The 18,150-nt window shown below is 40.3% G+C and overlaps 1 protein-coding gene across 5 annotated transcripts; it reads right to left on the bottom strand.

The window, feature by feature from the left end:
* Positions 1-928: 928 nt before the first annotated feature.
* On the bottom strand, positions 929-18,088 carry jhy (junctional cadherin complex regulator). 5 transcript variants are annotated; one of them, XR_005712719.2, is made up of 8 exons: positions 17,951-18,088; positions 16,675-17,090; positions 11,814-12,444; positions 7,159-7,586; positions 6,573-6,822; positions 3,821-3,907; positions 2,800-3,295; positions 929-1,750 (listed from the first exon to the last, which is right to left on the bottom strand). XR_005712719.2 is itself a non-coding variant. In XM_040182519.2 (8 exons), the coding sequence occupies exons 2-8, from the start codon at positions 16,998-17,000 to the stop codon at positions 1,547-1,549; spliced, it is 2,055 nt and encodes a 684-aa protein (XP_040038453.1). In that variant the 5' UTR covers positions 17,001-17,090; positions 17,951-18,088; the 3' UTR covers positions 929-1,546. The 5 variants fall into 5 exon arrangements, 3 of the variants coding, with proteins under 3 accessions (XP_040038453.1, XP_040038454.1, XP_077963463.1); XR_013468465.1 differs by having other exon boundaries at positions 17,869-17,970; XM_040182519.2 differs by having other exon boundaries at positions 2,800-2,928.
* Between the last annotated feature and the right edge of the window lie 62 nt (positions 18,089-18,150).

Below are 18,150 nucleotides of genomic sequence, written 5' to 3'. Positions count from 1 at the left end.
TGCTTCTCACATCAAAGCCTCCTTGTCTGCCTTAGCTTCCCAATGGGCAGAAAGGGATGCTAATTTGGCCCCTTCTTGTATAACGGAGACAGACTCGTTCAATTAACTGAATTTCAATGGCAAAAAACAAGTAGGTGGGACCTAAAAAGAAGCAACGAGACTCAGTCTAGATAGGCGGTGTTTCTCATTAAATTAAAAAGGGCTTGGTCCTTTGTTTCCAACCATGCATCTGAGGACTTAACACTAAAAACACAGGGCTTCAAAGAGTCCATGATGGGATAAATAGAGACTATAATCTCATTAAAATATTGCACAGAGGTAAATAGGGCTTTGATAATGATCTGAGGGTTCAATTAGTAAAATGAGCTGCTTGAGAGTGCTTTGTGTTGGGGAGGAGTTACTACTCACAATACGGCTACAAAATACGGCACCGTGAGCAAATCAGGGCGCTTCAAAGTGTCATCTTCATTTGAGCAGGTTTTCTTCCCCGTGAAAAAATGACCATGACCCACAACAAAAAGGCGTGTGGAATATTCTAGGTTAAACACTGTGTAATAAGAGGAGACAAAGTGATATGGGGAAAACAACAATATTGGGAAAGATGAAGAGTGTGGGCATTGGACAGTGCTGTGGGATAGTTAATTAGGTGGACTCGTTCATGAAGATAAAAAGCCATAGTGCTTTGAGTGACATCCAACGCTAGTTGCACATCATTGGAGTAAGGAAAGGTTTCCAGTGACACTCAGAGAAAGGCAAATATCTGCCATCTGGTTTAGGTGGTATACTGTATAATAGTATACCACCTAAACCAATGTAGTGCATAGAATAGAAAATGTATGTATATGTAATGTGTAAAAGTCTCTGCTGCTTGTGATAAGATGGTTCCTGTGTGTGTGTAAATAGATACTACAGAAACAGGAAGGATGGATTAAGAACCAGATGCTTCATTATTTATTTTAGTACACTGGGGAAGAATTCATGAGCAACGAGTTGGATGTAATAGACAACGCATGACAACAGAATTCATCCAAAGATCTTTTTCGCACAGTTGGCCCATGTTAGTGACACACGTTTTATTATCCTATTTCACTTTATTGGCCCATTGATCACTGCTTTGATTTGCTTCCTGAATGTGATGTTTACAGGCTCACGTTTTTTCCAGAGAGGATGCTGGTTCAAATTTTCACAACTGAGTTATTTATTTATTTTAATCCCAAACCCTCTACTCACATTCAAATGAACTGAAGGAAAAGTGATTTTGCTAAAACACATGAATTGGAGTAAATGCATTGATTCGGATGTAAGAAGGAACCCATAGTTACGACTGAGTAGTAAAGCCAAGGCAGAAATGCTGCAGTCCTTTATATATTAATGGACACCAGTTCCAATCTTAGATATAATGTGAGTGCATAAAAAACTGATTTATATTTCAAACTAGTAGGATTTCATTAGTAAACTTTTTAATGAGTAAAATCTATTTTTGTATGCTGCAGTACCAAACCAAAGACCACTGTGGCATGGTTAAATGGGATCGATTCACCTTGCCTCAGACAGCATGTTGTTTTCTGAAGAGTGACACGGCCTGCTTTTCTTCTTCATGCCGTTTTCTAAGGACTTCTAGTACGGCCATATGAGGGACATCCATGTCAGAAGCATGCTCAGGGAAGCCTTTGGACTGGACTGGTTTCTGTCTCTGCCGTGGTGGAAACTGTAGAGGGGGTTTGGCTATGGTTTTAGCATATTCCAAGGCCTAAGATAAAAATAGACAGAGACCCATAAATGTCACTCTACTAATTTACTGTATACAAGTATTCAAATAACTCAGTAAAACCTCTGTCCACTGTGACCTTTCAGAGTGTATTCATCTGACTTCACAGGGTACATGTCATGGTTATATAACTTTACCAGTACGTCAAAATACAACACAGTACATGTGATGTATAATCCTTTATTAATGACTATGTGATTGTTGGTGGATTTAACTTCTAAACTTTGTGAGACTGGACAAAGGTTTCAGTCCTAATAATTTGTAGTATTGATTATAATAAATGTCACCAGAGGTCAACCAATAGTGGATTAATAGTTTGAAGCAGGGAAAAAAAGAAACTAAACGAAAGTGAAAATACTTCAACAAATGCATTTGGATTACTGAAGATCAAACTCAAAGTAATAAATAACTGCATAAATAGTTTATACAAATCTCATAATGAAAGTACTCGCTGAATCACTGAACTGCAGGCGGGAGCATTTTATATGCTGAAAAGTTTCTCACAGTCGCAGTCGTGCTGCACTTGGTGCTTTTTGCATAATCTGCCGACTGCCAGTCTGAATTTAGTATCTTAAAGTCTGATTCGATGGACATGGGGCTTTCCCTTGTATTGATTTTGGTCAGTGCTTTCTGTAGGACAACAACTTTCTATCTTTGACTTATCATTGTGTGGTTGTGTATATATTATGTTTATTGGTAGTAAATTACTTTAAGTATATGTCTTTAAATACACATACAGTAAGAGCACAACTGTTAAGCTATTCATTATTTTAAAAAATCTGTAATTTCCTTCTAATGTATATTCATGTTTTGCTAACCAGCTGTGTCAGACTGGCTAGCCAGGATCAGCAGTGTCCCGCTTAGAGAACCCAGATTACGGGTTGGATCCATGTAAAGACCTTCTCCCTGATCAAATACACTCTTTGTCTTTTCGCTTAGTCACAACTTGTCTCTTAAACAACCTCAAGCACACATGCCTGTTGTGAAAAACACATGTGCGGTTTCACACATTCAAAGGAGCACCCACGCACCTTCAGCCTGGGAACTTTGTTGTCATTGCCTTCCGGGTCCTTGGCCAGCAGAAAGGGAATCCTACTTATCTTTTTGTTCTGCTCGCGGATCACATTTGAATACAGCTTCTGTCGCTTCAGTTTCTCAGCATGATGACGGTGAAAGAGCGAGAGAGGGAGTGAGAGAGAAATAGAAGCAGATTATAAAAGGGGTTTTAATTAACTGAGCCATTTCTCTCTTAAGGCCTTTCTCTTCGTGCTCCCCCCGGCAGAGCCTCTCCACGCAGCCCAACAAAACCAAACACAGCCAGCCATTCAGGGGGGCAACATTTACACATATCATTCACAATTTGGACCTGGAGATGCCCAGAGCTCAATCTGGTGTAAATTGGCCAAACATGCTCACTTTTCACTGCTGGGGATTTAAAAAAGCATCCTAGCATAAAGCACTTAACATCTTAGAGGTACCCTTATTTGCTTTGGAGGTGTAATTTTATCCGTCGAACAGCATGGAAGCCTATGAATGAAGAACAGTTGATACACAAAATCGCTTTTTTATTAGAACTCATTTCCTATTACGCTACGCATATCTGTCTCACTACAATACATGTAAACAAAAGTAAAACTTTATTCAATTGGCCACCACTGCTTTGTTTACATAAGAACAGCATTTTTTTTGTAAATGTCTCTTTTGTAAAAAGCAATTATTCAAGTATGTTGATCTACCTAGTATTGATTTGAATAGCCCCTAGTTGTAATAAAATCCTAAAGATAACAATCACCGTTGTTCCACAACACAATTAGAAAGGGAGGGGGGAGGTCAAGGGTATTCAGTTGGTAGCAACTTGCAGCACACCACTAGATGCCCCTGAATCTTACACACTGTCCCTCTAATAAAAACAAATGACAGGCTGTTAATGCATGTTTTAACATGTTTATATTTTTTGTGCAGTTTTTTTTTTTGCGGATGAATTAACACGCCTAACACCATTGAACATTTTTGCGGAGTTGACACTGACTGATGTTGCAGGTCAGTACTTACTGTCTCTTCTATAGCTGTGTAGTCAGGACCAAGGCCTTGCAGAACTATATCTGACTTCAGCTGCTTGTAGTCTTTCAGACTGTATGCCTGAAACAGAGAGGAAGGCAAAGAGGGGGGGGGATCACATTTGTGTGATCAAACAACAAGTGACACTTTTGATTTCTTAATTGAAGAGGATCTGTGTTGAATTAATTTTGATGGCAGTCAAAATGGTACCATGATTGAAAACAATACATTAGTGGACCGTAGAATTTACCATCATTACTGGCACATTAAGACCAATGCGTCCGGCTCGCAGACCGGTCATTATTGGTAAAATGAAGTCTGATTCTGTGAATATCTTTGCAACTTTATCAAACTATAAAGGAGCCTGCCCATATCGTCTCTCATAATTTCGACTATATCATAATTTATATTTTCCAAAAATTGATCCGTATTGAAGGTTGATGACTGTTTCTCATTGGTGGTAACCCAAGACTACTTATTACTGTCATATTGCATTGAACGTACTGTACATCTTTTACGTTGTTCATTCTGTACACATGACATTCATTGTAGTCTGTCCATCCCCGGAGAGGGATCCCTCCTCTGCCGTCCTAAGGTTTCTTCCTTTTTCTCCCCATAGAAGGGTTTTTCTTTTTTTGGAGAGTTTATCCTGCAGGGTTTTGGGACAGGGGATGTCGCAGTACAGACTTTAAAGCCCTCTGAGACAAATCTGTAATTTGGGATTTACAAAATAAAATAAATGGATTTGAAATTAATTACTTAGGGTTTTGACCAATAGCTTCTATTTAAAATTGACTAATAATCCAGGAACCTATTACTCTTATATCCTACCTATTACTCCTATACATTTGTGTGCATCAGTGGTCGTTAAACGACTTCACACAAACAGAGTAGTGAGCTTTTAAAGGATATTGCATTGCATGCAATATTTCCTTGTCAGGCTTTGATATGATATAAAGTATTTTTCTCAGAGAACCGGAGGATGAGGAGAAGCTGAAGTGGTACAAGTAATACTCGCAAAGAAACAAAGATGTACTGTATACCCACTCCGAAGCAGCCACTGGTGATGGTTTGCGTGTGGGTGTGTGCATGCGTGTGTGGTGTGTATGTGTGCGTGCATGCGTGTGTGGTGTGTATGTGTGCGTGCGTGCCTGTGTGGTGTGTATGTGGGTGTGTGTGACACCATATGTGCATGGCGGCATGCAATCCACAAGCCACCCCAGACAAAGGGGGCTCATCATTCCAGACTGGCTGCTTTTTCGATAGGAGGATTTCAGTTTGCTTTAGCCATTGGCCATGCACACAACAGGGTACCTTTCTTTCCAAGCCCCCTCCCCGCTCACTCCACCACTAAGACACGCTCATCTGCTTTCATGCCCGGGTTCTGCAATAAGACTGCTTTACAAGTTGAGCCTGTAATCTCGTCAGACATGATGGCTAACATGATGGGAGAAACGGGAGGTCAAAGGGTGAGTGCTCGGCACCACAAGGTGGATATGTGAAGGTTCCTTTCTGATCTTTCATGGGTCTAGCCTACTCCATAGTTGGTTGTGGTAACAAGACATATGGTACACTTTGGAGTGGCCCTTTCTATCATAATCACATTTTTCAGATACTACCACAATTCAATTTGGCTCATTCTTTGATCAAATTATCAAATAGTTGACTACAGTTCACCTATTGTCCAAAAATATAATTAATCTGTCTGTGTTGAGGTCATTGCAGGAGAAAAGGGTATCATTTTCATAGCCAGTCATGTGCTAATGTGCGCATTATCCTCTTATATGATGGTACTTAAAGCCAACCTGATGATTCAGACGGTTTGTTACACAGACACACTGGCCACAAGTTGCTTGGACAAACACACATTCCTTAAAGCCTGAAAAGATTTATAATGTTGTGATCTGGAGATCCCACAATATAACATCATCGTTTGATGTTGTTAATCCAACTGCTATGTAACTATGGAAAACTGGAGGTATGGGAGCAAAACAATAACAGTATTCATTTTGCTTGTTGCCAGTTTGCACCAATTCGGGGATCAGTTTTAACAGTGACACTTGTACCGACTTGAACCACAAAAAGCATTACTGTAATTAAATATACCCAACATCAGCACACATCTCAGCCCGGAAAACCAAGGGAAAGGGGGAGTGAACAACTGCAGGCAAATCTTTAAATGCAAATGGGCATCTTTAGTGGCACTGTGCCTAACAGACTCTCTCCCTTCTAATCACCATATCCTCTAACACATCTTTAAATGGCTTTTCAGAGTCTGCAGCTCTGTGGTTTATATAGTCATCATCTTATGGCAATTAAGTGTAGCTTAGTGCAGCTAGACAATTAACCTGATGTTTTGTGTCCTTAGTCACCAGAACACTCCTGCTGGATTAAGCTGTCCCTGCATGGAGACAGCTGAGGGGATTATCTGGATCTTCAAAGGGGCATTTATTTGTGTAACCTCTCGTGTACATGGGGATTAAAGGGAAATGCCACTCAATTGAAAAATTCATCTGTCACTTTTGTTAGGTGAAACTGAATAATTACTTCTTATTTTTCTTACTGGAACGCAATTATTCAGCATGTGTTTGGTGAGTTGTTGTTGAGCTTTCTGTTATCTGTGTGACATCCCAGATTAGATGACAGCCATACAGATAATGCACTAACAATGTAATATAATATAACACCTGTTAGCGTTTAGTATCCCTCATTTTGTGACGCCAATGAAGCTCACAGACATACCAACCTTGTATGGGACTCTTGTCCTTAGTTGTTTCTGTTTCTCCATCTTAACCAGGTAGCCCTTCGAGCTGCTTCTATGGACGGGATAGGCTGAGTTCACATCAGGGCTCTGCTCGGGCTCTTTTCCTGTCATTGACTTTCCTATAGCTGGCAGAAGTGGGTAAGAGCTGGAGCCCAGTGACAAAGTGAGGTTTTGTGCAATTTCCTTCTGGTCCTCCCCTTCACAGGTTATTGGCCACTGCAATGCAGCTCCCCTGAAACAAAGTTATTGATGGATGAATATATAGACTACAACACAAAAATGTATATTCCTATTATTATATTTGATATATTGCATATTCCTATATTCATTTTCTTTTTTCATATGGTGCTTCATTGCTAGTCAATAAATCACAAGAATTCTGTCATTTAGGATTTCATTGAAACATCCGGTTATAATGGCACTAGTGTTTTTTTCACATACTTTTTTCCTTTTTTTCTATCTGACCGCTATTATTGGGTGCAGCAAATATCCAATTTTCCCAATGCAATCCTCAAAATGTGAGCTCTTTCTCATGTTGTCCAGAAAACAAAGTGTATAAATGGTTCACCTTTGCCGCTGTTCGGAGCAACTGTCCTGGTCTCGGTGGGGCAGATTTACCCGTCTCCAAGACATCCAGGAGGATATTCCTGGATTTATTTGTTGACATCCAGGGGACGAAGCAATTTCATCTTCAGATGCAGGGCTCCAATGTGGACAACTGTGAAGAGATGCTAAATCTATAAGGCCATCCGGGTCTCCGATTGACGGAAGGAAATAGGAAGCAGTGTTAAGGCTGACGTTGAGGTGGATGGTGGGGAGCAAAGGTTGCAATGAAATCGCCTTCTGAGGGTTTGGCTTAGTTACAGCGGATGCTCCTGCCAATGTGGAGCTCTGACAGTCTCCCCACTCAGCTGGGGGCTGCTGCTGCGGTAGAAGAGGTTTGGGGTGTTCTTTCTGCTGGGCTTTCTTCCTTTCCCTGATCCGGGTACCTGGGGACTAAAGAAGGATTAACAGTTTAAGAATAACATTTTTTATTGATGTAAAAAGTCAGTACCAAAGGGTACCGATGGTGACTTTGGTATGCAGGGGTGTTCTTTCACAAAACCAAATATATGGCATATGGCAGTCAGCATCATACCCATCTGGAATACTGTCTTGTATTACCTGCAAACAAACACTAATTGTGTGTTAAATGTGCCCATCTTCATTGGCAAAGAATGCTGCTGTAAATTTGGACTTTCTATATCCTTTGCAGTTGTGTGTCTAGCTTGGCCTATATCTGTAGTTGGTGTGGACGCATAGCATCAATTCTAAATCTACACATTCACATGAGAAAAAAATGACAGGGAAACACAAGCGCTTCATAATAGGTAGAATTCATTCCCAAGTATAAGCTGGAGATCTTCTTTGCATGATCTTACACAATTATTCAGCAAGAGCTCTATGAGTGAGGGGAAATTGTCCCTGTTCAAATGAAGAAACATAATATCATGCATCTATTGCCGCTGATTTAGCAACCAACCAGGTTTTCCCATTCCAGTGGAAAATATGCATCCTCATCTGCTTGGCAGCGCAATGGTGGCTGCTCAAGTGCTCAAAATAATAATGTTTCTCAAATCCTTTTCTTTTCACTTTGGCTACTCATTTTTCTATTTTTAGGAAAAACTATATCTGGCAAGCCACAGTACAACAACAGCATCAGCCACTGAGCATATTGTCTGAAGGAAATTAGGAGATAAGGGGATGGGATCCCAACTTTGCAGCAGCAGAAGAGTCCATACACAATACTGCAAAAGTAACTACTTATTGCCAGATTTTCACACTGCTGCTAGGGCTGACAAAGGAAAAGATCAAGAGTCTCCTACCCTCAACTGTGTCTCTGAATAGTCCTTTTGATCTTCTGTGCTGGCTGTTTTCTTAGGCATTGCTTGCATCCAAAATAAAGAGAAAGTAACGTGCTCATTGTGAAGAATAATGTTATATATTCTCTGTCTATACAGTAGTGGCGCCTTTAATAAAGCCCATCAAACTCAACAAAACTAAAGTTACATCAATATTGTAGCATCAATATTGCATCCATTACTATCAATACCTGTCTAATTGAATGGACATCCTCATAGTCCACCCATTTACTGTTTCAGTTGTTCCTAATGTACCCATTGAGGCACAGAAATATGCTCAGGTAATGCTTTAATGAAAATCATTTAGTAAACTTCAGGACTCCCCACCGTGGTAGAGGACGATCTTAGTCGATCGATAGTATTGACCGGCTGAAGACTGTACTGAATGCCACCATTTCTGTGAGCTTGAATAGGCGAAGGTCACAAGGAATGAGTTGATCCAGTCGTAACACATCTATCGATATCTGTCTTTGTGATTGCATGTAATAGGCTGAAATGCCGCTATTATACTGAGAGGAAGTCAGGGCACTGTTGGACAAGCCATTTAGATATCATGCTATTTCAATATGTAAGCTATATTGTCTTCTCTCTGTGGCTTTTGAGGACATTTTCATGCTTTTGATAATTAACCGGGCCAATGAAAAGGGAATATTTAGAAATGAGCCCTATAGAAATGAGGGTACTGTTTCAGATGATCAGTAAGGATAGAACATTCTTATAATGGCCGGGAGCAAGTGTGAGTGACTACTTCATGTGTAGCACAATCACAAACACCTTCACCCATTCTCCCTGCCATTACCTTCTGTCAGCCATAATAAACATCCCAGTCAGTTGGAGCAAATGATCAGGCCTGTATTGCATTTTGAACATGCTAAGCTGTGTAATATCTTTTTTCCTAAATTGGAAGGCTCATAATTGCTTCCCTGTAAGACGATGTCACAACAAAGTCTGGCAATTGCAGCAAGCTGTATTACCTCCCATATCCGGGAAACATCTGCTTTCCGCAATGAAGACTTCAAAGGGGCTGTGGATCTTGAATTGCATTTAGCTGCTATTGTGGCCAGCTCAGGTAATCTTGATTAGGTGTTTAGACTGAGGCAGGGTATACAGTGGCAGAGAGCTCCCTAGAGCTTTGGTCTAAAGCTATTAAAAGATTGTACATTATGTTGCCCTCGCTTTGAAGTGAGGGCCTACCGGAGGAGTAGGGACTCTAAGGGGTGAGTGCAATAGCAGAAGATTGATCTGCTACTTCTGTGTTTATCAAAGGAGGCCCAAACCCCGATGAAGCCAATCATGGCTACTGCCACTTGGCTGAGCTAGACATTTGCTGCATTAGGAAATTGTGTACATTTAATAACACGTCTAATTGTCACAAGTTGACTTCAGATGGCCTTGCTCTTCAAAAGACCAAATGGGCTGTTTTAATAAAGGCCTAACAACTGGCTTGTCTGGACACATTGGTTTGTGAAAGTGATGTGATTTGTATGTGGAGTGTTGCTATCTTTCACAAGGAGCCACGGATAAGGAAGGGTGGGAGGAAACACAACAAGCTTTGCAAAATAATATGTGGTTATCTGAGTGTTTTTCTATCTGACCTTTAACATTATATTTCCAAAAATCAAATACTGAAGGTTGAAGATAGCAATATTCTCAAAAGTCTGTTCTTTGATCTTATAAAAATATATTATTTCATTCAAAGCTCATGAAACTCAACATACCTTTTCCAAAGCTCATTGTGAAACATAACTCAATAACTACAAACTGTGACTCAGTTGAAACAGTTTGTGCATTGATTTAACAATTAAACAAAATATGCCTTGAGCATTTGCCACTGGCATGCTTAAGTCAGCCGTTTATTTCATAATTAGTCAATAATGCAAGTCAATGAGTCAAGTCTCATGGTGATGGCACCAAGGCGTGTTGGGGTGTATTGATTTTGCTGATGCTCACATATGGATGAGAAGAATTAACTGTCTAAGTTCTCACAAATTGTCTATGTTTATTCCTCTTTGGATGGATTTCCCTCTTTCCCTGTTTGAATTTTAATCACAATTCTGCAAAGAACTGCAGTTTTTATATTGATATTACTGTATTTTAGTGAGACTGTTTTTAAAATATGATAAAAGAAATGACCTTGCTTTAAGCCTATTTCTGAGCGGCTTTGTTGATACACTATACATTTGCCAGAACATAGCCAATTCATAGCTTAATCTTCCTTTGAGTTCTATGTCCCCATTAAGTAAGACACATCTTTGGGGAGACAGGGTAATGGAAAACTAATAAGCGAATTTAGAGGGAAATGGCAACACACAAGGGAAAGGCTCTGTTTACCATTGGACAAAGCTAACGGCTCTCGACTATGTAAATGGTGGTGATATGAGACATTGTCAAGGGCTGGGGCTCAGATGGTTCGGGGGTATTATAGCCAGCAAACAGTCTTGTGGCCCAACAAATGGGGAATACGGGCCATCCTGACCAATTATGCCACTGTGCCAGGTGCAGGGATCTCTGAGAGCCTATTGGTAACCATGCGTCTCTGATGTTCTTGTTGTACACATCAACCGATAATAAGCACTACATTGCCAGACCTGGCTCTTTTCATATAGTGGAGAAAGGCGGATGAAAACAGCTATGCGCCTCTGCCAAATTAATTTTCTAGACTCTGTCAGGGCACACATCATAGGATATTCTCTGAGATGACAATGAAGGGTATAGAGATACCAATAATATTCCTAAATGATCATTAACTTGAGTCATGATGAATAAAAAAAACAATCTAGGCCTATACTGTGCTCAGGGGAACAGCTACATTTAAGGAACCGGCCAATAAAAAGTATTTCTAAGAAGAAATATATATACTGACACTCGCACTGCTTTTCACTTGGGAGGACAGTGATTTCAGATCTCTGAAAGACATAAAGACACAACAACATATTGTGCTGTGCACATGCGCACTAACAAGCCACAGAACTGACTTTTGTGGTTAAAACATTGTAATTGGTAAAGATATCGCAAAACATAACGCAGCCCTATCATCACATTCATTCGCTCATGTTGCATGTTATATTCCAATATTTCATGTAGTGCCCGGAAAAACCTAACCTTAGGTCCAGCAGGTGTAACAAGAGCTCGACATCCAAAGAATCATTATCAATGTTAGTGCAGCTCCTGCTGTCTGCTTCTGTAATTGCAACCTGTTTCAACAGGTCCTCCCTAAAAGAGGTCATTAAAGAGCTGTATGAGAATTCATCCCATTACAATCCAGGAATCCTAACCATTAGCATATGTTCTTGGTTGAGAAAACTCCAAATGATATACGCACCTTATTGACATCCTGCTTACGTACATGCACACTCGCATACGAGCCACGTTTGGATGTGTTGTGTCCCAGGGTTGTTTTGTTGCGTTCCACAATCTCCCCTGACAGTCTTTCCGGCTTTTTGTTAAACAAATCCTTGGGAAATGCGGTCATTTGCTCTGTTGCAGTGAGTCTGCCTTGTGGACATCTCGGTTCTTGCTGGAAGAAGGTCTTACATTTATCACCTGTCAGTAAACTTTTGTCCCTTTCCTCTTTAGGATTATTGCAGGGTGGCTTTGAAAGGTCAACCACTGCTGATCGGAATTGTAACGCATGGTGATGAAAGTGGGGAGATGTTGGTGTGCTAGTCTCAACATCTTGTGGGTGGAGGCGGTACGGCTGGTCAGGCTCATTGCCAGCCATATCCGGAGTTACCAGAACAGCTGGACTGGTGGCAACAATGTATTTGTATCCTCCTTTTGTAACAGGCTCTCTGCTCTCAACAGGTGGATGAGCAGCTTTCTCTTTCGGGAACTGGTAATATTCCTCAACAGAAATGTGTGGACTCTTGTTGAAGCGGCCAGCTCCCCTCAGGTTGGTCCTCCAGTTGGGGTCATAGCGTAGGTCATAGTAGGCATCGTCAGTGAGCAGCTGGCTGTGAGGTTAAAAAACAAACAATATTTATCATATGCTCAATACATCTAGCCTAAGACCAACAGTTACATCAGTAAGTTAAAACTATATTGCTATTTGTAATCAATAAGGGAGGTAAGAATTTTGAATAATCCCAAAATGTGTCCACATATGCACAGTACAGGGAAAAAAAACTATATTATTAGTAACTGATTCAACTGTTGGTAAGCAGCTTTATTGCTGACATCCCCATAGCCAAAAGATGTGAATGTCCCCTTGGCCTTTAAGGTCAAAGGAACAAGAGGCATTACACAATGTGGAATAATGTTGTCCTTAAACAAAAAGAGCTGGGCCTTATCAGAGACTTCTGAAATTGAAACTGATGAGGGAGATTATGTGCCTGTATTTACAGATAATTTTCGTATTTTCACCTCCAGGCTCATTAACGACAGTGTATTTGAGAGCTACTAGGGGGGGAATGGTTCACAAACGGCAATTTTCAGCTTATGAAATGGCTTGAAAATTGCAGACTAAAATGCTCTTTCTGATGGTGATGAAAAGATCTCATTAAAATAAATAGCGGAGAGCCTCTTTGTTGTGCTTACGGAGAGGACGAAGGGAGCCTAATTCTCCTGCCGTTATGTTGTGCGTCGGGGGGAGGGTTGCCTAGGTGTAGGGCCCTTCACTTGGATGAGGCCAAAAGGGTAAGGGATGTCTCTCTAATGACTCAGACTCATACAAGTTGGAGAATGCATTATAGACAACATGCAGCTGGAAGTGATGCTTGCAACACTGGCAGACACCACAGCCTAATATTTCTTGCCCAAGATACAGACATGAAAATACTGGCACATACAAAAGCAGGAGAAATATTGTTACAAACACTGAATGGGAAAATAAAAAAAATTACTACACTCAAATATCCTTTTGCAATATTTTGAGCGAGGTGTAAAGCATTGTCAAGAGGAATGAATGGAGTTGCTTAAATAGGAATCTTTTACTTGAATGAGAAATGCCCCTTGCGTTTGTAAACTATGCAGTGGCACTGTGTGAAAGGGCTTACTCGCTTTGAGGAGGACTATGAGAACACGATGATGGGAATGGGACTGTCCACTGCCTCGGCTCAATGAAATGGAGCCTTTTGTGAGAACATGTCATGGTCATTTTCCTCTGAAACAATGTACTTTGGAAGCGAACCCACACTTGGTGGACATCAATCTGTTCAGGTTAATGACGGGAAAATGGAGAATGCCCCTCCTCTATTTTAGAGGCAAATTGCTGTGGCTGTGTCTGCTGGAAAGAAAACAGAAAGAGAAAGAATGGAGCTCCAAAAAATATGTAGTATTGTTCTCACCATAGATGCCTACCCCTGTCCCTTCAAAAGACAGAAAGAGACATCTCCTTTTCATCAACAATGATCCTTGTTAATGGACTACGAGTGACCACTTATTGTGATCCACCCAAACAAGACAAAAATCTAATTTACCTCAAATGAAAGCTGTTATTGTGAAAGCTCCTGAATTAGGCCATTTTCTCTACAATGTGCCATCAGTGCCTGTATCTCATTAAATAACTGACACCACTTCATTGTTAAGTGATGAATGAGGGCTATTTATCTTTCATCATCCATGTAATGTTTAAATGTAAAAGGTTTGATTGCTGCTGCCATTCTCCTTGCTGTATGCAATCTAAGCGTCACTATTATCTGGTTAATTTCAATGAATTTGTTACAGACATTGAAATTGACGGTCAAGTTCAATAGGCAAATTGAACAAGGACAGGCCCATCCCAATCTCATCATGGTGAGTAGTTAATATAATGCCACGTTTATGTAATTATTGTTATCCACAAGGCTACACTGACAATAATTAGATAACATACATAACATCTACTATATCACCAGGAAAATTAAGCCCGCAGGTTCCTTTTTCAGTAGCACTGTCAATAGAAACAAAAAATAATGGAAAAAAACAATTAAATAAATGAAAAAATAAGAATTAATCTCACATTTCGATATTCATTAATCTAGATTAATCACAAATAAAAGTCTGTTTTTCTTTACAAAGCGTGTATTTTAAACATGAGATGCTGAAATGACCCCAAGTCATGAGAGTCTGTATAAATCCTCAATAATTAAATGAACCCGTCAATGAAATATTGACAGGTGTTTTCCTTTACAGTTTGGATTTTGTATGTTTTTCTGTGGCTATTGTGATGTCATGAGAAGAAGGGAAATACATCCACTTTCGGGGGCTTTCGGTCATTGCAGTGGAGCAGCGCAAGGGTGAATGTTCAAGACCAGTAATATAAGTGAAAACTGAGGGTATTCATGGTTGTTTGTGTAGCGGCTCTCTGCCAGAGTTAAGTTTGCCTTAGTTGAAAGACACAGACTACAACAATTTTGAGTTAAAACCACAGATTGTGTCTTGTCTTGGCCTTGTCCCAATTCCGCTAAGTTGCATCCTTAAGGACGCATTTGTCGGCCGCATATGTCACTTTGGCTGCAACTCGGCTGTCCCATTCAGTTGGTCGAGGGACGCAGCCCTAAAAGGAGCCACATTTGATCTATCCTTTGGGGCCCAGCATATCCCATCATGCAGCGCGGGACGACAAGGATTTAATTTATTTAGGACGGAGGCAGGTGAGCTAACAGCACAGAGGATTTTCACTTTTGTAAATGTAACGTTATGAAATAGAATTCACTCAAATATATACCGATAGAAATGTTATCATATTAATATTATAATATGTTATAATATATAACATCACAACTTAGTTTATAAAATGACTTAAGTTAGGTGACGTTGTTTTTAAATACACATAAGACGTGACAACAGACTGCTCTTACTGATAACTTTAACTCCGTCCTGCTGCCCCCCCATCAACCTCACCCATACAGACCCTATCCCAGACTGCCACCCCTCACCTTTTCTAGAGTGTCAGATGCCAGAAGAAAATACATGGACATTAATTATGGAAAATACACTTACGATTTTGAACTGTAGCACAGACAGAGAAAGATCATTTAAAATATTACGCAGACTGCCTTGTACAGCCCCACTGAGGGGGAGGCTTGGCCTAGGTTCTCCTACATGAGTAAATGTAATTCTGAAGCTGGTACTTACATGTTTTGGAAATATACAAATATTTTGGAGAGAGAAGGACAAAGTGGTTTCCTTGATCGGGTATGACTTGGAGCTTTAACCCTGCCATGTATTCTGCCAGCCAAAGTGAGCAGTGCAAGGAGTAGCAACAACGCTAAACTGTTTGGAATATATTGTATATAGCACAAAAGATAATAGTCTTCTGTAGCAGTCAGTCAGTTTCTGGATTTCTACAGATACACCTTCGACGGGCGATTGGTATAAGTGGACATTGGAAGGTCATCCTTTAGACCAGTCTTAGACAGGATGAAGCCCTTCAGGCTCAACTGTACCCTGCCAGATTAAAAACACTTGTACTAATACTGTCTCGACGTGATGATACAACTGAGAAGAACTCTGCGCGATTGTGATATTATTTGCTGTAGTTATTTTATTTTTATTTTCTGTTTTGTCTTTTTTGTCTTGTTTAATTGGGGGTTTTTTCCTTGCTTTATTTCCCCCTTTTTTGTCTCATGTCTTCTCTTGCATTGTAAAGTTCTTGAGTTCTAACTTGTTAAGTTAAAAATCCAAATAGATTTATGGAAAAAAAAGAAATCAGGTGTTGAATTTGGATGACAACCATGGTAATATTTGTTTTATTAAACTAATTCAATTATTCAACTATTTTACTGTTATTTTTTTATTGTTACTGCTAATAAGCCTAATACACAATGGGGGTCGAGTAATTTTGATTGCAACTTTATATCAACCATGATGTCAAACACAGGAGGTCGCACTGTCACACACACACACTGCCATCTTCATGATGTGAAATGCTTCTAAACCAGAGAAGTACAGACTATTATTACACATATGAGGAACCAAAACCTCTCAAATGTGTTGATGAGTGAGTGTCTTGGTTCCTCATATGTGTAGTGCTGTGAGCCTGACAAACCACCAGATGTCTCTGTCTCTTCATTGGCACAAATGAAGAAACAGAATCACAGTTCTGACTTTGCCAAAATGATATATACTCAGAACGTGTTCATTGCAGCCTGATTCCATTATTTAATGCCTGTGATGCGCAACACAACACACCTCTTACCACACTAACTGAGGCTCGATGTGTGTGTGTTACATCGCAGCACTGCAGAAATGGAGTAACTTACCTTGTGTCTGCATATTCAGTCTGTAACGGGGTGGGGGTACATTTGGCATGGTTGTGTGATGCTGCATCAAGGCTATCATAAAGCTGACAATCCTCTGTTTCATCATCACTGAATCCATCTTCATCTCTCTGCTGTAGGCAGTCAGCCTTCTGCTTACAACGTAGTGTGTATTTGTTTTGGTCATGGTGGCCGATACACATTTCAAGTTGTTGCCGGGAAGTTCTCTCGTGAGCCAAGCTCCCTGTGTTGGACACCACAGATCCCCACTGGTTGGCCAGAACCGCTTGTTTCAGAGACTGCCGCTTCACTTGCTCATTCTTCAACATGTCTGTGTCTGTTTCATGAAGATTTCATCATCTGTGTTGTTGGTCAAATTCGACCAGAGACGCTTGCAGCTGGAGGGCAACTTACAAATACTGCAACAACAAGAAGATAGATGTATTGTACAAGAACATCAGCACGCTGTAGAAGCAGCAGTAGTATGTTTAGCATTCGTGTATTGATTTGGTGGCTGTGAACTATATGCTATATAAACCTGCATGTTCTTTAAGTTATTGACACCTAACCACTATGGAACACAGCTACTGTATCACTATGACTGTAATCCTGGCAATAGCCCATTAATGTGTTCCAGTGGAACCATGTGAAAACCTTAAATAACGTTAGGTAGAAGACATCACTAATGGCGTTGATAACAATCGAATGTCTTACTAGGTACAACCGTTTACTGATGTTTGAAGAACTAGTTAGATTATACTAACTCCCCTAAATACACTAATAAGATAACGTATTATTTCCGTGTAGTACACATTACAGCATATGTACGTGTTCCATGCAGGCTTGAAGGAATAGTTAGCTAGGACTGACTGTTGCATGTTTGAATACAAGAGAGACGGATACGGGATCTAACGTTGATTCTTATACATTCAAGCACCAATCGTTTAGTTGGGCACTCATCCCACCGTCGGCCAATGAAATGAATACATGTCCTCCAATAAAGTCCTAACGCTAGGGATGAAAACGAATAGTTTTATACTGTTCGCAAGGAAGAGGACAGTTGTTTTTTCCATCGCTTAACTACAAACTATTAAACTTGGTTTGGTTACATAACGTTAACTAGGATAACGTCCGCTAGCTTAGCAGGTTTTACCAAAACAGAAAAAACTAACGACATGACAATATCCCCCCGCTTACCGTTAACACGGTGACCAGTCAAACAGAGACAACGGTAGAGTTAACGCTAAGTACACGAACATGAATTACTTCAGATACTAACCTGTTGTGGCAGTACTCCATAGCAACGCAACCATAGAAACGCCAACGCTCACATGCTGCTTTCAAGTGCTCCTTGGAAAAGCTCAGCTGAAACCAATAACAAAGCATTTATTTGCAAGTCAATTTAACAAATGACAAGGGTGTAAAGCTCCGCCAACTTCATGAGGACCAGGGACATAAACTCAACACTTTGTTGTCTTT

The sequence above is a fragment of the Gasterosteus aculeatus genome, chromosome 7 (assembly GCF_964276395.1).
Source record: "Gasterosteus aculeatus chromosome 7, fGasAcu3.hap1.1, whole genome shotgun sequence".
Taxonomy (NCBI): domain Eukaryota; kingdom Metazoa; phylum Chordata; class Actinopteri; order Perciformes; family Gasterosteidae; genus Gasterosteus; species Gasterosteus aculeatus.
Note: the sequence above shows the minus strand (reverse complement) of the source record. Positions and strands in the feature narration are given on the sequence as shown.